This window comes from Ranitomeya variabilis, chromosome 4 (genome assembly GCF_051348905.1).
Source record: "Ranitomeya variabilis isolate aRanVar5 chromosome 4, aRanVar5.hap1, whole genome shotgun sequence".
NCBI classification, from domain to species: domain Eukaryota; kingdom Metazoa; phylum Chordata; class Amphibia; order Anura; family Dendrobatidae; genus Ranitomeya; species Ranitomeya variabilis.
In genome coordinates, this window is record NC_135235.1 from 716679039 (window position 1) to 716703265 (window position 24227).

The 24227-nt window shown below is 44.0% G+C and overlaps 1 protein-coding gene across 1 annotated transcript in view; it reads left to right on the top strand.

Moving 5' to 3' along the window:
• Window positions 1–24227, top strand: part of LOC143766594 (uncharacterized) — a 225649-nt gene that overhangs the window by 176501 nt on the left and 24921 nt on the right. Inside the window, exons 3-7 of the mRNA XM_077254386.1 lie at window positions 1201–1349; window positions 1477–1656; window positions 1740–1863; window positions 1947–2044; window positions 22441–22531. Of these exons, the coding sequence (XP_077110501.1) occupies window positions 1272–1349; window positions 1477–1656; window positions 1740–1863; window positions 1947–2044; window positions 22441–22531 (571 nt within the window). The 5' untranslated portion in view covers window positions 1201–1271. The remainder of the gene's footprint in view (window positions 1–1200; window positions 1350–1476; window positions 1657–1739; window positions 1864–1946; window positions 2045–22440; window positions 22532–24227) is intronic.

Sequence of the window (24227 nt, forward strand, 5' to 3'; positions counted from 1 at the left end):
CGACAGCCACAGTCCGATTAGTCCCTCCCTACTCCCCTGCAGTCACTGCCCGGCGCCCGCTCCATACTCCCTGCAGTCACGGCTCACACAGGGTTAATGCCAGCGGTAACGGACCGCGTTATGCCGCGGGTAACTCACTCCGTTACCGCCGCTATTAACCCTGTGTGACCAAGTTTTTACTATTGAGGCTGTCTATGCAGCCTTAATAGTAAAAACATCTAATGTTAAAAATAATTAAAAAAAAATAACAAATCATTATATACTCACCTTCCTCCGCCTTTCCGACGCTCCGGTGACCGGTCCATGCAAGTGGCAGGTTCCGGTGCTAAGGTTGGTGTGCGACAAGGACCTGCCATGACTTCACCGTCATGTGACCATGACGTCATTGCAGGCCCTGCGCGAGAAGTACCTGCTGTGACGTCACCGTCATGTGATCGCGACGTCATCACACCCTCGGACCGGAAGCTGCCGCCTGCACCGAACACAGGCGACAGAACTACAAGGGGCCCCTCGGAAGGTGAGTATATGTTTATTTTTTATTTTTTAACCTGTGACATACGTGGCTGGGCAATATACTATGTCGCTGTGCAGTATACTACGTGGCTCTGTGCTGTATACTACGTAACTGGGCAATATACTACGTGGACATGCATATTCTAGAATACCCGATGCGTTAGAATCGGGCCACCATCTAGTCTCCTATAAAAGCCTCAAACTTCTGTGTGTGACTCAGAGCTGAGATCTAACGTGATAGAAGATTCCAGTGCGGGGAAGACGGGAAACCTCCATATAGAGGCCGGTGGTGATGGAGTCAGTGACCGACTCTGGACAAATCTGTTTCTAGAGCCGCAGTAGGAGATGGAGATGTCGTCCTCATCATGAAGTCGTTATTTCTCCTGTCACGTGTAATGAATATCTCCTGCAGTATTACTAATGCCGATTCCAGGGTCGGTAAATGAGGCGAGAATTAGCGTTATGGAAGATGAGTCTATGAGGAACGTATTCAGCTGCCGACTCCGAGGGAGAAACTGCTTGTTGTCTGTGGCCTAAATATATAGGTTTTATTAGTAGATGGAAAGAAGGAAACTAAATACTGTAAAATAATAAATCTCCTCATATGTTTCCCTTATTATCTCCAGTAATTGTATTATTACACAGGATTCTTATGATGTTACATCGGCTCATCTTCTTCTCATTCAGGTCTCTACAATATCGGATCCTCTCAGTGAAGATCTTCTATATAAGAGAATTTCCTGATTTACCAATGAAAGATGGATATGGACAGAGACAAGATGGCGGAGAGGATATTACACCTCACCCTAGAGATCCTCTTCCGGCTTACTGGAGAGGTGAGAGATTCTGATGACGTCACATTACATCATTCTTATCTATGGGAATATCAGATGGACAGAACTGGAGAGGTGAGGACTCTGGAAATGTCTGTAGTGAGATTTATTAATGTGTCTCCATAACCAGGATTACACAGTAGTGAAGAAGACCTCTAGTGAGCGCTGTCTGAACCCTGTGTCTGAAGGATGGGGAAGACCCCTGAGCCCAATCACGGGGCCTCCACCTCACCCCCTGATACATGAGGACATCAATGACCAGAAGATCCTAGAACTCACCTACAAGATGATTGAGCTGCTGACTGGAGAGGTGACACTGCTGGGAATGCTGGGACATTGTACAGTAACGCTATGAAGGGATCGGGGGGATGACGGTATCATTGTGTGTGTCAGATTCCTATAAGGTGTCAGGATGTCGCCGTCTATTTCTCCATGGAGGAGTGGGAGTATTTAGAAGGACACAAAGATCTGTACAAGGACGTCATGATGGAGGTTCCCCAGCCCCTCACATCACCAGGTAATAGACAGGACTAAATACACACGGCCTATAATTATCTGTATGTAAGGAATGAATTCAGTCCCTGTATGTGTTTCCTCCAGATCTATCCAGTAAGATGACAACACCAGAGAGATGTCCCCGTCCTCTTCTTCCACAGGACTGTAAACAAGAAGATCCCAATGTTCCTCAGGATCATCAGGTACATGGAGAGAAGGTGTCATGAGATCTCCCTTAGGCCGATTTCACATTTCAGTTTATTTCCGATACCGGAAAAACCAATACCAGAGATATCCGTGTCCGTGTGTGTAATACTTGCGGCACACGTGTGGCAACTGTGTACTGCCTCAGTACCACACAGACGGCCGCCTGGGAAGAAGCGCTACTGTAAGCGGTTTCCTCGGTTGCAGGTGCTGAAGACGGCTCTCATCGTTCTCCCCTGCTCTGCCGGCGATCGTCAGGAGCAGAAGAGAATGATGAGTTATATTAAAGTCTGAAGGATGACAGCAGGTGGGGGCTTTTGGGACTCTTACTCCCATCATCCGTCACTTGCTGCCACTAATAACAGTGACAGCAGGAGCAGATGATCGGGGTATTCCTCAGCCGCCACTTGCGATATAATGAAATTAATTAATGAAAAACCCGGTTTGGGTTCCCCCCTATTTTCTTGAACCAATCAGGCAAAACTCACAGCTGGGGGCTGCAACCCTCAGCTGTCAGCTTCATCAAGGCTGGTTATCAAGAATAGAGGGTGTGGAGATCTGAGGTTGTGGGTTATAAAAATCACCTAGGCAGGTGATGCAGCTGTTTTGTTTTTTGTTTTTTTATTTCATACATCCATGGTTGTACAACAAATCCAGGTGGATGGCCAACATACAATGTCTTCAGTCCACAAGTTCCCAATCTGAGATCGGTAGTTCCACTGGCTCCATACCAGGCGATGCCCACTGTCTCCCCACTTTTGGTTGGCCCACAGATTTTGTATCTCCAGCTGCTATAGTGTGCAGTCACAGCCTATGTTCCTCCAGACAATGGATATCCTGACCGTAGCTCATGGATACCCCTCCAGCCAACAATCTCCAAAGCTCCATAGATCATCCATCCATTCCAGCTTGGATCCTCTTCCATCGAAATCCCTCCAACAACTGCCTGATTCAACCCGATGTCTTTTTCTCCCGCCCCCTTAAACATTTTCCTTTAGCTCACAGAACAAGGCATATTCCATCAGCTGGGACTGTATGTGAGACCTCCCGTGGTGATGGCTCCCCTGAGTCTACTATCCCCAACCACACAGTGGGCCTAGGTTTGGGAGTACAATGGGAGTGAGACCTTGATACAAATGAGATTGATAGAGTCTGGCCTTAGGTTTACATAAACTCTGGCCTGCTCGTCTTCCTCTGCTGACTGCCACTGAATAGACACATTGATTCCTGAGCATGAACTGATGAGCAAGAAAATCACTAATAAAACAGCAAGAAAATCACTAATAAAACACATCAAGCAAATTAACTATTAAAGTACAATATAATTTATGTCACCAGTGCTCCGTGCTGGAAAAAGTCTTTTTGTCTTAGAGCGGTGGTCTCGGCGCTATGTCCATTTGTCCTATAGTCTTTAGTAAGCGGCCATATCTTCACACCGGGGTCCCCATGCTATGTTTGTTTTCAAATACTTTAACCCCTTAAGCCCCGAGGGTGGTTTGCACGTTAATGACCAGGCCAATCTTTATAATTCTGACCACTGTCCCTTTATGAGGTTATAACTCTGGAACGCTTCAACGGATCTTGGCGATTCTGACACTGTTTTCTCGTGACATATTGTACTTCATGGTAGTGGTAAAATTTATTCGATATAACTTGCGTTTATTTGTGAAAAAAATGGAAATTTGGCAAAAATTTTGAAAATTTCGCAATTTTCCAACTTTTAATTTTTATGCCCTTAAATCACAGAGATATGTCGCGCAAAATCCTTAATAAGTAACATTTCCCACATGTCTACTTTACATCAGCACAATTTTGGAACCAACATTTTTTTTTTTGTTAGGGAGTTAAAAGGGTTAAAAGTTGACCAGAAATTTCTCATTTTTTACACCATTTTTTTTTTTTTAGGGACTACATCTCATTTTCAGGGGTCTATATGATAGAAAATACCCAAGTGTGACACCATTCTAAAAACTGCACCCCTCAAGGTGCTCAAAACCACATTCAAGAAGTTTATTAACCCTTCAGGTGTTTCACAGGAATTTTTGGAATGTTTAAATAAAAATGAACATTTAACTTTTTTTCACACAATTTATTTCAGCTCCAATTTGTTTTATTTTACCAAGGGTAACAGGAGAAAATAGACCCCATAAGTTGTTGTACAATTTGTCCTGAGTACGCTGATACCCCATATGTGGGGGTAAACCACTGTCTGGGCGCATGGCAGAGCTCGGAAGGAAAGGAACGCCATTTTACTTTTCAATGCAATATTGACTGAAATTGAGATGGGACACCATGTTGCATTTGGAGAGCCTCTGATGTGCCTAAGCATTGAAACCCCCCACAAGTGACACCATTTTGGAAAGTAGACTCCTTAAGGAACTTGTCTAGATGTGTGGTGAGCACTTTGACCCAACAAGTGCTTCACAGAAGTTTATAATGCAGAGCCGTAAAAATAAAAAATCATATTTTTCTATTCGCCACGACAGCACCCACTAGAGAGAGGGGATCCGCCCCTAGGAACAGGAAACCTACAGAGAGATAAAAGGGGCGGCCCCCCCTCGCTCCTCAGTTGTTTTCCTGTTCCTAGAAGGGAACCCACAGAGAAGACTCTATGGAGTTGCTTAGAAGAGGAAAACTCGCCTGGATGCCGCCTGTGCGTCTCTGCTGAGCAACAGGGGCTCCAGAGCCGGTGGACAGAGTCGGGAGTTCCTGTTGGCTCCCCCCTCATCTGCTGCGGCCTGCTGCAGGCCTGAAGTTTAGCAACGATCTCCCTGCTGGGACATCGTTGTATGAGATGGCCGAGGGAGCGGGCATGTACCTGGACCGACCCGGACCTGGGTCAGGTAACGGAGCCCTCCGGGTGTTGTAGAGCTGAGTCGGCGGTGTGTCGGCTTCCCCCCGGTCCCTCAGGTATGGCGGCGACATGGGCGGGTGTAGCGCTCTCTGGGATCTGCCGACAGGCGTCAGAGACGCCGGCGCATGCGCAGTGCAGCCGGATCCCGGGTGTAGTTCCTGAACCTCTGAGGTCGGCGTTCCATTTCCGGGGGAACCGCCATATTGGATTCCCCTAGGCGGTTCTATTTCCCCCTGATGCTATTCTGGAACCTGTGCACAGGTTAAAAAAAAACAAAAAAAAAACAGGAGGGGTGTGTATTGAGAAGCCCAGCACTATAAGTTACATTGAACGGTGCAGGGAGTGCGCTATCATGTCGTCCCAAGAGGAAGTCTGTGAGCGCCCTATGGAAGAGCCACTAGTACCCAGTGGTGATGCTAGGAAAAGGAGTAGTATACACTCAAAAATGAGTGACTCCACTGACAAATCGGGAAGGAAGTCGTCCCGTTCCACACCCCAAGTCAAGAAAACAACCCAGCGGTCGGTATACAGATATACTTCTGGGTAAGTGTATATACAGCTTCATGGAAGCTTATATTGGTTTCCTCTGCTTATGTTTTAGGCAAAGAGGACGGAGAAAACCAAGCATAAACAGTGTGCTATTTGTACCGAGCCCTTGCCTGACTCTTATATAAAAAAGCTGTGTCAGGCTTGTATAGATAACACCTTGCGGCAGGAGGAGTCTGTTAAAATTAATGAAATACGGCTTATGATTTGTGAGGAGCTTCAGTCTTTAGGAAGTGGTCCCTCCGTAAATATGGAAAGGAGAAGTAGGAGAGTATTCTCGCCCAAGGCTGATACATCAGCAGAGAGTGGGAGGTTGATTCAGATGTTTCTCAGTTGTCTGGTTCATCAGATGAAGAGGACTATGTCTGTTTTCCTACTGATGGCGTAAATAACTTGGTTAAGTCAGTAAGGAGTACGATGGGGTTGTCTGAGTCAAAAGAACCCCGCACGCCACAGGAGGTTATGTTCGCTGGTCTCTCTCAGCGAAAGGGCCATGTGTTTCCGGTAAACCAGGCCATAAAGGACCTTGTTAAGAAAGAATGGAGTAAGGGACAAAAAGGGTTTGTGCCAATATCCTGTAAGAGGCGCTACCCCTTCGATGACGAAGACTTGACTACCTGGGCTAAAATACCAAAAGTTGATGCGGCTGTTGCGTCTACAGCTCGCCGTTCCTCTTTACCTGTGGAGGAGGCAGGTTCTTTATCCGACCCCATGGATAGAAAATCAGACGCACTTCTTAAAAAATCATGGGAGGCCTGTGTCACTGCATTCAAGCCAGCAATCTCAGCCACGTGTACTAGCCGGTTCCATGCTGGTTTGGCTAGAGCAGTTGGATCAGAATATCAAGAGTGGCGTATCTAGGGAGAAATTACGTGCGTCTATTCCCTTGATTAAGGGTGCTGCGGCTTTTATATCTGATGCCTCAATAGATTCTCTCCGCCTGGCAGCCAGGACAGCTAACCTCTCTAATACAACTTGGCGAGCATTATGGCTAAAAAACTGGAAGGGGGATGCCCAGTCCAGATCTAAGTTGTGTGCCATGCCCTGTCAGGGTGAGTACCTCTTTGGGGCCGTTCTGGATGATATACTCACTAAGGCGGGTGAGAGGAAGAAGGGGTTTCCTAATCCCTTTATTCCTTCTTACAGAAGGGCGTTCAGGAAGCCATCATTTGGCAGAAAGGGAGGCTTTAAGGACCGATGGAGTAACAAAGAATTCAGGCAGAAGGGCAATTTGTTTAATAAGCGTCCCTTCAGAGGATAAATTCCGAGAACCCTATTCCACCGGTGGGCGGTAGACTTCTGGGATTTATTAATCAGTGGAGGAAGATAACTGTTAATCCATGGGCCATAAATTTGATATCTTCAGGCCTCACCTTAGACTTTATCCGAACACCTCCGGAATCTTTTTCTTCTTACCTCCTTAAAATCCAGACCATAGCAAGAGGCACTAGAAGTTGAAATTAAATCCCTCTTGGCCAAGCGGGTCTTAATAGAGGTTCCGTCTTCTCAAATAGGGAAGGGGTTCTACTCCCCCTTGTTTCCAATTACTAAACCTAACGGATCCTTTAGAACTATATTTAATTTGAGGAAGCTGAACACCTTCATAAGACCCAGAGCATTTAAAATGGAATCCATTCGGTCAGCCATTAAAATTTATTTCCCAACTGTTACATGGTAGTACTGGATCTTAATGATGCTTATTACCATCTTCCTATACACCAGTCACACCAGCAGTTTCTTCGGGTAGCAGTTTTAATAGATGGTCAAGTTTGTCATCTACAATATAGGCCAAAGGGCATTGCTCTATCTATGGCTCCAAGGGTTTTTACTAAATTACTATTGGAGGTAATGTCCTTTCTGCGGTTAAGACACACTGGTCATTCCATATCTGGATGATCTATTAATTGTGGGAAGAAATGCCCTACAGTGTGAGCAAAGGTTAGAGGAAGTAGCGTTTTCTTTACAAACGCTTGGCTGGATTGTCAACTGGGAAAAATCCAGGCTCCAGCCTGTTACTTGTCAAAAATTCCTAGGGCTCCTTCTGGATTCAGTTGACCAAGTATGTTGGTTGCCTGAGGATAAGAAAGCTTCCATAATTGATAAAGTGAGCTTAGCAATCAGGAAACGTAGTATGTCATTGAGGAGTGCCATGTCGTTGCTAGGTTCACTGACTTCATGTATCCCTGCAGTTAAGTGGGCGCAATTTCATACCAGGCAGCTCCAGAAGTTTATATTACAGGAGGACATTAAAAGTCGAGGACATGGACTTCCGGGGGCGGAGCCATTTAAGATGGCCGCATTTTAGAACTGCTCCCTATCATCCAGATACTTAATCAGGAAACATCCTTGCTTTCAACCCCTTAATATTGATGGATTGCATTGGATGTGATTTGTCATGAAAAGAGGATTATAGGGGTGCGTGTATTATTATACCCGGGAGTCCCTGCCGCCTATTATCCTTCCTGGAAAAAGGGACCTGACCTGAGGCCCGAAAGGGAGACACGTGCAGGCGAGAAAGTCCCCTGAGATACTTGGCTGTGCAATAGGATCCACGGCTCCTCCTGAGGATTCGGACTTCAGCTGGGACCGGAGAACGACTGGGAGAGACGTGGAGAAGTTGCGGTCTCACAAAGGAACGAACGGGAGTTGGAGGACGCCTAGACGTCACACCTTATCGTCGCACTTACCGGCTGGTCCTGGTGAGCCCTGGATGAGATCGCTGGAACGGAGTGAGGCACCTGTGGAGCAGAGAGGCGGTGAGAGGCTTTGTATACGCTGAAGGCAGGAAGACATCGCAGTTGCGATGTGAAGATGCCTTCCCGCCATATTGCGCTCTAGATTGGGGCTGGGCATTTGGCTCTTTGGTGCAGCGGCTGATTTTGGTCTCTGGAGTCTGCCCTGCCCTGGGGAGTGCTATTGGAAGTGCAACACCGGACAGGGTGGAGGTGAGCGGAGCTGTCTGGCTCAGTCCCTTACATATCGGGGTGCTAGTGGATGGGGGGCTCTCTTGTCTTATTAAGCCCTTCCTGACCTGTTAGACGCCTGGGACAGCCTCTAAGCCCTATCATTTGTGCCAGGATCTTACTTCAGTCCTAAGTGACAGTTCATTGGACTTAACCTGCAGGAAGAATACGGACTTCCTTTGGGGAGCATAGGCAGAGTTACTTTTATTTTTCACTGAACGTTTTCTTTTCTCTTATTTTTACCTTTTTGCAGCTTTGGTCCCTTTCCTCATAACTTTATCCCCTTTTTGAGTGTGTGTCGGATGACTTTGTGGAGGAGGGAGAGGGGAGAGAAGTTTTATTATACTCTGCTTTGTGGCCGGGGGATAGGGGAGACAGAGCTATAATAGCTTTTGGCTTGCGTTGGTTCTGTCCTCTCCTTTTCCCGCCCTTGGTGGACAGCTCTGGGAGTCGTTGTTTGGGTTTGCTGCCCAGCGACGCCATCTAGTGCCCCTTCCTTTCTAACATTTCTCTTTCTTTTTGTATATATATGACTGGTTATAGTATTTAAGTTCAATAACGCCTTATATACTGCTTGTATTAACAAGGGGTACATATTTACTAGACCTTTCTGACAGCTATTTTGTTATATCAGTAATTACGTTATTCTTGGTGTAACCCTTTTCCACTAAGTGGATCAGATTCCTTGTCTCTGCTATCGCTATTTTAAGAATCCTGGTTTAGTTGGTGTAATAATAGGGGTAGTTGGATCTGATTGGTCCATAACCAAAGCTTATCATTGAAGCCTCTAGTGTTGAGAGAGTCTTGGGGTTATTGCTTTATGGAAAAATATTTGGAAAAAACGCAAACACCTTCACAGAAAGGGGCTATGACTAGACGCACTAAACAAAAAAATAAAAACGGACAGGAGGGGGAGCTTTCGGTTGAGGGGTCCTTAGATCAGATGTGGATGGAGGAGGGGTCACAGGATGCCTCTGATCTGCAGTTCCCACCCGGGCCTCACACTGCTACGGCTCAGGCAGTGTCAAATATTCTCCTTCCATACTTTGACAAAAAATTTGAAACCTGGAATAAGGCCCTTGAAACAACAGTAGCGGCTGTATCGGCTAATACCTCTCGGATTACAGTAGCTGAGCAGCGGATTAGTGATGTAGAGGACACAGTGGTGAATACCCAGACCACAGTGGAGGCACAAAAGATTCTTATTGGTTCCTTGTTGGACAAAGTTGAGGATCTTGAGAATCGTAGTAGGAGGTCCAACCTAAGGTTTATCGGCATCCCTGAGAGTTGCAGAGGTACGGATCTTATTCGGTTCCTCACGACTGATTTAATGGCGGCCCTCCAGCTAGAGCCTGGCTCTCCTAGACAAATTGAGAGGGCGCACCGGGTGGGACCGGAGAGGAGGGAATCTGGGGCGAGACCTCGCCCGGTCATTACTAAATATTTCCATTACCATGACAAAGAAAGGGTTCTGGCAGCAGCTAGGAAACTTAAAAATGTTACTATTCAGGGGTCCAAGATCCTGGTGTTCCAGGACTTTTCGGCAGCCATCTCCCAGCGTAGAAGAGAGTTTGGCCCGGTTTGTCGGCTCCTCATTGATCACGGGATCCGATTTGCTTTGGCTTATCCAGCTAGACTCCGAGTAACCTTAGGCACAGAGACAAAGGTATTTGAAGACCCTAAGCTTGCTTTAGATCAGCTGAAACGAGACCTTGCTCCCCCAGACACTTGAAATTGCACTTGAACATTTGGGGTGAGACTAGAGTTGATACTAACAGATTTCTCTTTGAATAAGTTAAAATGATAAGGAATATAAGTTGTATAGTATGGATGAATATATTCTGGTTAATTTTACCTGTCTATAACAACACGGATCTGGTTACTATGTTTTTGTATAAGTGTAATGTTGCTAATGATGTCACACACCTATCTAATTTGGAGGGTCGTGGAGCAGCTGGGACTCCGAAACCCTATATGTTATTATATATCGAAGGTACTCTGCCATGGTGCTACTTCCATCCTCCATGATGGCAACTTCGCAATCATCAAGTAAGAAAGGGAAAGGTAATCCTTTAAAAATTTTATCATGGAATGTAGCGGGCCTCAATTCGCCGGTTAAAAGACGTCGTGTATTACAGGCACTCAAACGTGCTAAACCTGATGTTATATTCTTGCAGGAAACCCACTGGTCACATAAAGATGCATTACATTTGAGAGATAATTGGCTAGGCCAGACCTATGCTACCGCCTACTCATCTAAAAAGAGGGGAGTGGCCATAGTGTTTGCTAGACACCTACAGATAATCCCGGGAGATATAGTCAGTGATCCCCAGAGTAGATTCCTTCTTATGAAAGTGACCATTGATGATATCCCCTATTCATTGTTAAACATCTATGCCCCGAACGCTGACAATGCTGCCTTTTTTGCCTCCGTTTCTCAGATGATCCTGACGGAAAACTTGCCTAACCTAGTGGTGGGAGGTGATTTTAATGCTGTGCTAGATTCTAGACTGGATAGATCGGGGGATCTGCCTACTTCCGGTTCTGGCTCCGGACCAGGCCTGGTTAATCTCATGCGTGATACTCCTTTGGTAGATATTTGGAGAGTGTTACACCCAACGGAGAGAGATTATACCTGTATGTCTAAGGCACATAAGTCTCTCTCGCGTATTGATATGTTCTTGGTTGGTGAGTCCCTGATGTCGGAGGTGGTGGAAGCAACTATAGGAGATGCTGGGATCTCTGATCATGTACCTATTATTTTGCTTCTTCGTTGTGGCCGGAGCCTACGTCAGCCAGGAATGTGGAGATTCCCAGCCTATTTGGCTAAGAGTAGAGAGTTTGAGATGTTCCTCAAACAGGAATGGGGTAATTTTGTTGATGATAATATTCAGCATTGGGATGATCCTGTGCTCATGTGGGAGACGAGTAAGGCAGTTATGAGAGGGAGAATTATAGCATATGTGGCAGGGAAAAGGAGAAAGGCTAGACAGGAGACGAGTGACCTCCAGACTATGGCCATACTAGCCTATAGACGGTATTTAGGATCTAGTGATCCTGAGGATTGGACACAATGGCAGGATGCTTTATCATTACTAAATGCACATTTGACTAAGATAGCTCAACAGAAAGTGGACTTTGATAAACAACATTTTTTCCGATGGGGCAATAAAATGGGAACCTTACTGGCTAGATTGGCAAATCCAAGAGGTCCCAGACGGAAAATCCCACTCTTGGTGGATCCCATTTCGGGGACTCATCTGACTGATAGTAAGGACATATTACAGGCTGTTCATGCTCACTACACGGCTCTTTATTCCACACGGGGAGGAGATATTTCTTCTATTAAAGATTCTTTAAGTTCTCTACAGTTACCCATACTGACAGACTCTCAGCGCACTACCCTTGAGATGCCTATTACATTAATAGAGATACGCTCAGTTATAAAAACAATGGCAAACTCTAAATCACCAGGGCCGGATGGTTTACCTGTCGAGTATTATAAATTGCTCTCTCCTGATATAGACCCTCTCCTCAAGGATTTACTCAATCATTATTTGGAAGGGGGTGCGTCCCTAACCTCTTTTAATTCTGCGTTAACTTCTTTAATCTTAAAACCAGGTAGAAGCCCAACACAGATAACATCATACAGGCCCATATCCTTGTTGAACCTAGATTATAAGTTGTTGACAAAAATTCTAGCTAATAGAATACAAATGTTTCTCCCCGAGATTCTCTCGCCGAACCAGTATGGTTTCACTCGAGGTAGGCATTCGACCATTGCCATCCGCACGGCGTTTGCTGCTACTATAGTGTCAGCTAGAAATAAAAACTCTCCTAACATTTTACTCAGTCTGGATGCGGAGGCTGCGTTCGATAGTGTTGAGTGGCATTGGATATATGCGGTGCTTGAGAATCAGGGATTTGGTGAGAAATTTGCGACATTGATTAGACTTTTATATAATTCACCTAAGTCTAACATTATAGTTAATCAACAACTTACGGAGGGGGTGGAGCTGACCAGAGGTACTCGTCAGGGTTGTCCACTTTCCCCCATCCTATTTAATCTCGCCCTTGACCCTCTTATACGAGCGTTAGAGTCCTTGTCTTTGTTTAAGGGGATACGGGTTGGGAGACTGAGTTTAAAGCTTACGGCTTTTGCAGATGATATTCTGCTTTATATTGCTAACCCAGAGGAGGCCCTGCCTGGAATCATAGCCCTTATGGAAAGACTGGGAGCTATGTCTGGTTATTCTATTAACCCGACTAAATCTAAGGCACTTAATTTACGCGCGTCGCGCAAACCGCCATGGGCAGGATTGTATGATTTTGAATGGTGCAAAAAGGCGTTGCCCTACTTGGGTGTGCTTATAACTAAAAACCCTCATGACCTTCAGAGAAGTAATTTTTTTCCCCTCATACAAAAAATTAAAAAAGAACTGGAAGGATGGCAACATTTAACCTTTTCATATTTGGGTCGGGCTTATTTGTTAAAAATGATTGTTATTCCACAGATACTTTATTTTATTCAATCCCTCCCAATATTGCTTTCTCCTAGTGATCTGCGGGTAATAAATGGTATGCTTCGTACTTTTATTTGGGCAAAGAAGCACCATGCTATTAGTATGGGTATTTTGGAACAACATCCATCGAATGGGGGTATTAATTTTCCAAATTTAGAAAATTACAACCTGGCGGCGTTGCTTCGTTATCTTAAAGATTGGATTCATGATACTTCCATATTCACTAACACTCAAGTAGATCAAAATCTGATACCTCATACCAATTTATTATATCTACTACATACACATAAGGAACTGTTACCCTCGTCAGTGTTAGATAATCCTTTGCTAATGGTGATGTGGAAGGTATGGCATAAGATACGACATAGACTTTCTCTTAATGCACATTCCTCACTTTTCTTGCCAATATTTGGGAATCGAGATATTAGGTTGAGCATGGGGAGAGAAGACTTAGTAGCCAGATATCGGTTTGTGACAGTGGGTTCTATATTAGACTCTGAGACGCGCAAACCACACTCCTGGTCAATCACCAGGAGATACCTTCCCTTGACAATGGGGTGCCTCGCGAATTGTGCGACTCTGGAAGTCTATGCTACAAAGGTGGGAGAGAGGTTATCAGATACAGATTGGGACAACCCATTTGATACCATGCTACGAAATAGGGCTTCACAGTTTCACTCAACTTCCAGATTCTATCTCTTTTTGAAAAAAGAGTTGGACTACACTAAACGAAAAACAGGCCTTCCGAGATGGTGCACTCGTTTTCCAGTCTTAACCCCAGAACATATCCTCAAGGCAATGTTTCATGCTTGGAAGGCTTTACCGGCTTCTTCCTATAGGGAAATGTTGCTTAGAGTGTACCATGGCACATATATATCACCGCATCGTTCATTTCTCATGGGCTTATCTCAATCGGATAATTGTTTAAAGTGTGCGGCTCCTGGGGCAGATCTTTTTCATCAATTTTGGGATTGTCCAGCTATTGCAAGGTTTTGGGAGGAGGTAAGGAACTTCTGTCTAGATCACCTGTTGAACTATTTGCCTTCCACGGCAGAGTGGGCGATTCTGGGAATATGGCCAGGGGAAGCTTTAAGAATTACAAGAGGGGCTAAACGTTTGGCATCTATGGTATCTATGGTAGGGAAAAAATGTATATTACAACAATGGATAACAGTGGAACCTCCAACACTAACAATGTTTTTGAACAAGCTAAAACATGTGTTCCGCATGGAATGGATAGAGACACAGGTGGGGGGGGATCGCCTGGTACCCCGCTTTTTTGATACTTGGGAGAGTTTGATTGACACGTTCCCTGAAGAGGTGAGAACTCATCTCATAGCTTGTTTTGATCAGTCCCCATGGTATATTACTAGGATGGTGGCGGGTGATCCTCCGATCCGATCCAACTAATAGGATGGGATGAGATGGGAGTGACAAAGCATTAAATAATTGTTGCTAGTGGGTCAGGATGGTTTTTTTTATAATGAAAGGATACTCTTGGTTTGCTTGATAGCTATGATGGTGTGTGACGGAAGCGACATCACACTTAATAATTGTTACTTACATGTTATGATACTTTTACTAATGGAAAAGTTCTTGTTTGTTTTATAACAAAGAAAATATATTAAAATGAAGGTTATTTTTCTTATGAATATGTGATACTGTAGAGTATTATGCTCTCATGGTTATTGATTGTATTCACATATATTTCAACTATTTGATGCCTATGAGTTGTTGAATTGTATATTAATGCATGAAGCACTGTATTGCATAATTTTGTGTACATGAATATCTTGTCCTTCAATAAAAAACTTTTAAAGAGAAAAGTCGAGGACATTTGGATCAGACAGTTTTTCTAACGTCAGAAGTAGTACACTCCCTTACATGGTGGTTGAATTGGGAAAGTCTGTCGAAGGGGGTCCTATGGGTTATCTTTCCTTCTAGTATAGTGACCACAGGTGCTAGTCCCAAAGGCTGGGGGGGCACATTTTCAAGATCAGGTGGTTCAGGGTCTTTGGTCTAGATCAGAATTTGATAAATCCTCTAATGTTAAAGAATTAAAAGCCATATATTATTCCCTACTCCACTTTCTTCCCCAGCTACGAGGCTCTCACACAAGGGTCCTCTCCGACAACACCTCTGCGGTGGCCTATCTGAATCATCAAGGAGGTACACGGTCAGACACTCTCATGGAAGTCACATCAGACATCATGATGTTAGCCGAGAATCATCTGTTGTCCTTGTCAGCGGTACACATCAGAGGCATAGACAACTTTCGCGCCGAGTTCCTCAGCCGTCACACCCTTCATCAAGGAGAATGGATGCTCAACAGGAGGATTTTCAGAATGATAACAGCGCGGTGGGGCATACCTCAAATAGACTTGTTTTCAACAAGGTCCAACCGTCAGGTCAAAACATTTGCCTCTCTGTGCAGACTAGACAACCCGGACATATTCGATGCCCTTCAGGTGCCATGGGCATTCGACCTGGCTTATGCGTTTCCCCCATGGAATCTATTGCCCATAGTAATAAGAAAAATAAGAGAGGAAGGGGCAAAAGTTCTGTTGATAGCCCCATTTTGGCCCAAAAGGCCATGGTTTTCATGGCTCAGGGCGATGTCAATTACAGACCCTTGGATTCTGCCTCAGACCAAGGACCTGCTGTCTCAGGGACCGTTTTTCCATCCTCAGGTAAAGGGCATGAATTTGACTGTCTGGAATTTGAGAGGCAGTTATTAAATTTAAGAGGATTTTCTAGTGGATTAGTAGATACCCTCATGAGGAGTAGAAAGCCTTCTACTACCAGGATTTATGTCAGGGTCTGGAGACAATTTCTTGAGTTTCATACAACACGGCTTTCTTCTGAGGTGCCTATATTTTCAATATTAGAATTCTTGCAAAAAGGGCTTGTGTTGGGGCTCTCGGTAAACACTCTGAAAGTTCAGGTTTCAGCTCTAGGGGCTCTCTTTAGTTATGATGTCGCAGGTGATAGGTGGATATCCTGTTTTATATCTGCATGTGAGCAGTCAAGACCAATAAATATACCACAGGTGCCTCAGTGGGATCTAACTTTGGTTCTAGATGCTTTGACACAGAGCCCGTTTGAGCCTCTTCATACAGCCTCATTAAAAAACATCTTGTTAAAAACGATATTATTAGTGGCATTGGTATCTGCTAGAAGAGTGAGCAATCTACATGCCTTGTCAATAGATCCTCCATTTTTGTGACACCTGATAGGTTAATTTTGAAAACGGACCCTTGTTATCTCCCTAAAGTAGCCACTAGTTTTCATAGATCCCAGGAGATCTTATTACCTACTTTTTATAAAGCCCACTCGACTCCAGAAGAAGCAAGACTTCATACCCTAGATGTAAAAAGGACTGTTCTGGCCTATTTAGAGAGAACTAGGGACTGGAGGAAGAGTGGGGCTCTCTTTGTGTCTTTCCAGAGTAAAACCAAAGGTTCCAGAGTCACAAAGAACACGCTTTCGCGCCGGATCAGAGATGCCATAATCTTAGCGTATAAAGCTAGAGGAAGAGATCCTCCAATGCATGTAGGAGCACACTCTAAAAGAGCCTTGTCGACTTCCTGGGTGGAAAGGGCGAACGTGCCAATAGACCTTATATGTAAGGCTGCAACCTGGTCTTCGCCTAGTACCTTCTATAAGCACTATAGATTAGACCTATCTGCTGCTTCTGATTTAACCTTTGGGATTTCGGTTCTTGACCCAGTTAACCCACCCAATGTATAGTCTCTGTAAATCTCTCTAGTGGGTGCTGTCGTGGTGAATAGAAAATACCGGATTACTCACCGGTAATGCTCTTTTATAGAGCCCACGACAGCACCCATTCACATCCCTCCCTTTTCCTTTATTTAGTTGCACGTGGTGCCTTGGTAAGGTGTGTAAATAAGAGAAATAATATAGTATAAGGTTGTAAATATGTATATATGCCTGAGCCTGTTAACTAAAGCCTGGCGGTGGTTCCTCCTATTCTCTGTAAAACAACTGAGGAGCGAGGGGGGGCAGCCCCTTTTATCTCTCTGTAGGTTTCCTGTTCTTAGGGGGGATCCCCTCTCTCTGGTGGGTGCTGTCGTGGGCTCTATAAAAGAGCATTACCGGTGAGTAATCCGGTATTTTTCACAAAAATGATCTTTTCGCCCCCAATTTTTTATTTTCCCAAGGGTAAGAGAAGAAATTGAACCACAAAAGTTGTTGTGCAATTTGTCCTGAGTACGTCGATACCCCATATGTGGGGGTAAATGACTGTTTGGGCGCATGGCAGAGCTTGGAAGGGAAGGAGCGCTGTTTGACTTTTCAATGCAAAATTGACTGGAATTGAGATGGGACACCATGTCGCGTTTGGAGAGCCCCTGATGTGCCTAAACATTAAAACCCCCAAAAGTGACACCATTTTGGAAAGTAGACCCCCTAAGGAACTTATCTAGATGTGTTTTGAGAGCTTTGAACCCCCAAGTGTTTCACTACAGTTTATAACGCAGAGCCGTGAAAATAAAAATTCCTTTTTTTCACAAAAATGATTTTTTAGCCCTTAGTTTTGTATTTTCACAAGGGTAACAGGATACATTGGACCCCAATAGTTGTTGTCCAATTTTTCCTGAGTACGCTGATACCCCATATGTGGGGGGGAACCACTGTTTGGGTGCATGGCAGAGCTCGGAAGGGAAGGAGCGCCATTTGGAATGCAGACTTAGATGGATTTGTCTGCAGGCGTCACGTTGCATTTGCAGAGCCCCTGATGTACCCAAACAGTACAAACCCCCCACAAGTGACCCCATATTGGAAACTAGACCTCCCAAGGAACTTATCTAGATGTGTTTTGAGAGCTTTGAACCCCCAAGTGTTTCACTACAGTTTATAACGCACAGCCGTGAAAATAAAAATTCCTTTTTTTCACAGAAATGATTTTTTAGCCCCCAGTTTTGTATTTTCACAAGGGTAACAGGGTAAATTGGACCCCCAAAGTTGTTGTCCAATTTGTCCTGAGTACGCTGATACCCCCCCTATGTGGAGGGGAACCACTGTTTGGGCGCACGGGAGAGCTCGGAAGGGAAGGAGCACTGTTTTACTTTTTCAACGCAGAATTGGCTGGAATTGAGATCGGACCCATGTCACGTTTGGAGAGCCCCTGATGTGCCTGAACAGTGGAAACTCCCCAATTCTACCTGAAAACCCTAATCCCAACGGTAACCCTAACCACACCCTTAACCCTGACACACCCCTAACTCTAATCCCAACCATAAATGTAATCCAAACCCTAGCCCCAACCCAACCCTAACCCTAATGGGAAAATGAAAATAAATACATTTTTTTTAATTTTATTATTTTTCCCTAACTAAGGGGGTGATGAAGGGGGGTTTGATTTACTTTTATAGTGTTTTTTATATCGGATTTTTATGATTGGCAGCTGTCACACACTAAAAGACGCTTTTTTATAGCAAAAAAGATTTTGCGTCTCCTCATTTTGAGAGCTATAAATTTTTCCATATTTTAGTCCACAGAGTCATGTTAGGTCTTGTTTTTTGCGGGACGAGTTGACGTTTTTATTGGTAACATTTTCGGACACGTGACAGTTTCCGATATTTGTGAGGCAGAATGACCAAAAATCAGCTATTCATGAATTTCTTTTGGGGGAGGCGTTTATACCGTTCCACGTTTGGTAAAATTGATAAAGCAGTTTTATTCGTCGGGTCAGTACGATTACAGCGATATCTCATTTATATCATTTTTTTATGTTTTGGCGCTTTTATACGATAAAAGCTATTTTATAGAAAAAATAATTATTTTGGCATCGCTTTATTCTGAGGACTATAACTTTTTTTATTTTTTTGCTTATGATGCTGAATGATGACTCGTTTTTTGCGGGACAAGATGACGTTTTCAGCGGTACCATGGTTATTTATATCCGTCTTTTTGATCGCGTGTTATTCCACTTTTTGTTCGGCGGTATAATAATAAAGTGTTGTTTTTTGGCTCATGATTTTTTTTTTTTTTTTTTTCTTACGGTGTTCACGAAGGGGTTAACTAGTGGGACAGTTTTATAGGTTGGGTCGTTACGGACGCGGCAATACTAAATATGTGTACTTTTATTGTTTTTTTTTTTTTTATTTAGATAAAGAAATGTATTTATGGGAATATATTTTTTATTTCTTTATTTAGGAATTTTTATTTTTTTTTTACACATGTGGAATTTTTTTTTTTTTTACTTTTTCACTTTGTCCCAGGGGGGGACATCACAGATTGCTGATCTGACAATTTGCACAGCACTCTGTCAGATCAGCGGTCTGACTGACAGCGCTGCAGGCTTCCCGGCGCCTGCACTGGACCCGGAAGTAGTCCCTGCAGGACCCGGATGCAGCCCCGCGGCCATTTTGGATCAGGGCCTGCAGGGATAGGAGGTAAGAGACCCTCGGAGCAACGCTATCACATCGCGTTGCTCCGGGGGTCTCAGGGAAGCACGCAGGGAGCCCCCTCCCTGCGCGATGCTTCCCTACACTGCCGGAACACTGCGATCATGTTTGATCGCAGTGTGCCGGGGGTTAATGTGCCGGAGGCGGTCCGTGACCGCTCCTGGCACATAGTGCCGGATGTCAGCTGTAATAATCAGCTGACACTCAGCCGTGAGTGCGACCGATCGCATATGACGTACTATCCCGTCACTGGGAATTAAGTCCCAGGTCACCTTGACGGGATAGTATGTCCAATGGGATTAAGTGGTTAATCAATGATTTACAAAAAAAAAAAATGGCATGGGGTCCCCCCATTTTTTGGCAACCTACCTCGCTAAAGCTCACAGCTGGGGGCAGGTATTCTCATGCTGGTAAGGGGCCATTGCTTTAGGCCCCCCTCCAGCCTAAAAACAACACCCCACAGCTGCCCAGAAAAGGCACATCTATTAGATGCACCAATTCTGGTGCTTTGCCCAGGTCTTCCCACTTGCCCTGTAGCGGTGGCAATTGGGGTTAATATTTGTGGGGTTGATGTCACCTTTATATTGTCAGGTGACATCAAGCCCATGGCTTAGTAATGGAGAAGTGTCTATAAGACAACTATCCATTACTAATCCTATAGTTATATGGTAAATAACGACACAGCTAGAATAAAGTCCTTTAATTGAAAAATGACAGATTCCTTTATTAATCTCAATTAAACCATAGTTACTGCATCGTCTAATTCCACCGAAGCCCTCGATCTATAATAAAAGTAAAATAAAAAAACAACAATATAGCAAACCTGTCCCTCGTTCTGTCCCATGCTGTAATCCATGTCTGGGGGCTAAATAGTTTTCAATCTGGACGGTGCTAAGATGCGACCGTCCAGGCTGAAAACCACTGGTGAATGAGCTGCTCTGGTTTCACATCACTGACGCCGTTAAGCGCAGTCATACATATCTCCCCTCTATCACCTTACCAGTGACTTGGTCACAATGTGTAGATGGCTGTGAAAGTCTTGTGCTCAGTGTTGCTTTATCCAACACTAAAAAATGATAGTGTTGGCCCCCTTAAAAATAGTCTGGGTGAAATGGTGGATGAGGATGAGGAAAAAGCCAATATGCTTAATGGCTTTTTTTCATCAGTATTTACACAAGAAAATTCCAGACAATATGATCAATGATAACAAAAATTCCCCATTATGTGTCACCTGCTTAACCCAGCAGGAAGTACGGCGGCGTCTAAAAATCACTAAAATTTACAAATCTCCGGGCCCGGATGAGATACACCCCCGAGTACTGCAGGAACTAAGTACAGTCATTGATAGACCATTATTTTTAATCTTTAAAGACTCCATAATAACAGGGTCTGTACCACAGGACTGGCGTATAGCAAATGTGGTGCCAATATTCAAAAAGGGGACAAAAACTGAACTCGGTAATTATAGGCCAGTAAGCTTAATCTCTACTGAGGGTAAAATCCTGGAGGGTTTTCTAAGAGATGCTATACTGGAGTATCTGAAGAGGAATAGCCTCATGACCCAGTATCAGCACGGGTTTACTAGGGACCGCTCATGTCAGACTAATTTGATCAGCTTCTATGAAGAGGTAAGTTCCGGACTGGACCAAGGGAGCCCAGTAGACGTAGTGTATATGGACTTTTCAAAAGCTTTTGATACAGTGCCACACAAAAGGTTGATACATAAAATGAGAATAATGGGGATGGGGGAAAAATGTGTAAGTGGGTTAAGAGCTGGCTCAGGGATAGGAAACAAAGGGTGGTTATTAATGGAGCACACTCGGACTGGGTCGCGGTTAGCAGTGGGGTACCACAGGGGTCAGTATTGGGCCCTCTTCTTTCTAGCATATTTATTAATGACCTTGTAGGGGGCATACAGAGCAGAATTTCAATATTTGCAGATGACACTAAACTCTGCAGGGTAATTAATACAGAGGAGGACAATTTTGTATTACAGGATGATTTATGTAAACTAGAAGCTTGGGCTGATAAATGGCAAATGAGCTTTAATGGGGATAAATGTAAGGTCATGAACTTGGGTAGAAGTAATAAAATGTATAACTATGTATTTAATTCTAAAACTCTGGGCAAAACTGTCAATGAAACAGACCTGGGTGTATGGGTGGATGACAAACTCATATTCAGTGGCCAGTGTCAGGCAGCTGCTACAAAGGCAAATAAAATAATGGGATGTATTAAAGGAGGCATAGATGCTCATGAGGAGAACATAATTTTACCTCTATACAAGTCACTAGTTAGACCACACTTAAAATACTGTGCACAGTTCTGGTCTCCGGTGTATAAGAAAGACATAGCTGAACTGGAGCGGGTGCAGAGAAGAGCGACCAAGGTTATTAGAGGACTGGGGGGTCTGCAATACCAAGATAGGTTATTACACTTGGGGCTATTTAGTTTGGAAAAATGAAGACTAAGGGGTGATCTTATTTTAATGTATAAATATATGAGGGGACAGTACAAAGACCTTTCTGATGATCTTTTTAATCATAGACCTGAGACAGGGACAAGGGGGCATCCTCTACGTCTGGAGGAAAGAAGGTTTAGGCATAATAACAGACGCGGATTCTTTACTGTAAGAGCAGTGAGACTGTGGAACTCTCTGCCGTATGATGTTGTAATGAGTGATTCGTTACTTAAATTTAAGAGGGGACTGGATACCTTTTTGGAAAAGTATAATGTTACAGGGTATATATATTAGATTCCTTGATAGGGCGTCGATCCAGGGAACTAGTCTGATTGCCGTATGTGGAGTCAGGAAGGAATTTTTTTCCCCAATGTGGAGTTTACTCTTTGCCACATGGGTTTTTTTTGCCTTCCTCTGGATCAGCATGTTAGAGCATGTTATGTTAGGCTATGGGTTGAACTAGATAGACTTAGAGTCATCCTTCAATCTTAATAACTATGTTACCAGTATTATATGTTTTATACTTGTGTAATGAGGACGGTGGAGACGGAAGGATTAGAGCTGATCATACACTCCATGACTTCTCCATCTGTCTGTGTCTTTTACAATATTTGTTTCAGGGTGAAGATCTGACCCGTATTAATACTACAGAGACATATATGAGGGGTGATGAGTGGTGTAAAGAGGAGATTCCCACATATGACTACCCAGGTGAGTAGTAATCACTAAATGCAGAGAAGTTACAGATTCTTCTCAGTCACCGGCTGTGGCTGCTTTATCGGTGGTGTAGTCTGGCCGTATTACCATGATCACCATTTTGCCTCTAGACCACAACATTCTCCTCCACCCAAAACTGTCCAAGTGGCTTTGGGCATTGAAAGCCCTTTTCTATAGAACTTACAACCTGGAGGCTCCACCTACCCCCTGAGATTAGAAGACTCTGACCGTTACATGCACAGGTCTGTAAACTACAAAGGCAAATGGCAGCGTACGTAGAATGTGCTGACAAGTGAGAAAAATATTATGATGAGCCTTTTAGAGAAAATGGAGGGTAATGATGCTGTTGGCTTCCAAAATCCCTGATGTGGGAAGAAGGAAAAAATCAGGGCTTAGAAAGTGCTGCCAAGTGCTGAGCCATAAAGTTGGGCATCAAAACAAATGAACGTTAAAAAAAACAACAAACTTTTCATTTTAATATTCTACCCATTTCCGATGTGAACCAGCTCCTTCCTCAGGCTTATACTAATGATACATTGTGGATGTTTTATATCCTCCAGAACGGCGTCACTGATCCAATTGCTTAATTCGTTAATTAAACCTCACCTATGGTGCAGTTTTGTGTGTTAAAACCTTTCTTCATATACAAAACAATACAAATAGATGTAAAATGCATATTGGATGCACAATAAAATCCATATAAAGAACAATATATGTACATAGAAAATCCTCCGGTATAAGTGTGGATAGTTTAAAAATCCAATAGGATTCTCTACTCACAAGTCTCTAGGACCTATTAGACACACGTTCTGATATTTGTTCTAATATAATGAGTCTTAAACTGGTGGGATCTCGTTTATATTCTAAAACAAAATACCTAAACAGACAGATTACACCTTTCCTAATATTACGTCTCTGGCTGGTCATCCTATTATGGATTGCTTGGGTCATTTTTAGATCCCTGATATTGGATGAATCTACCTTCTCCCCTTCTGTGCTGCTGAATGTGATCATATGGTCCCTACAAGACTAGGTCCAGTCTTTCTGGCCAAACTTCGCTTTTCTGATCGACAACATTAAATGTGCAATGAGGCCAAGTGTGAATTTCTGGACAATAACAGCAGAGTTTCCATTATCCTGATTTTTCAATTTATTATAAAACCGACTAACTTCATACAGGATTGTGATAAACTGCATAATAAACAGTACACCTGTGCCATGATATATCTCTAAAGGTACCTTCACACTAAGCGACTTTGCAACGATAACGATAGCGATCCGTGACGTTGCAGCGTCCTGGATAGCGATATCGTTGTGTTTGACACGCAGCAGCGATCTGGATCCTGCTGTGATATCGCTGGTCGTTGCTGAAAGTTCAGAACTTTATTTGTTCGTCAGATCGGCGTGTATCGTTGTGTTTGACCGCAAAAGCAACGATGCCAGCGATGTTTTACAATGGTAACCAGGGTAAATATCGGGTTACTAAGCGCAGGGCCGCGCTTAGTAACCCGATATTTACCCTGGTTACCATTGTAAAAGTTTAAAAAAACCAGTACATACTCACCCTCTGATGTCTGTCAGGTCCCCCGGCGTCCGCGCTGCTGCTCAGAGCTTCCTGCACTGACTGTGAGTGCCGACCGGAAAGCAGAGCACAGCGGTGACGTCACCGCTGTGCCCTGCTACTGCCGGC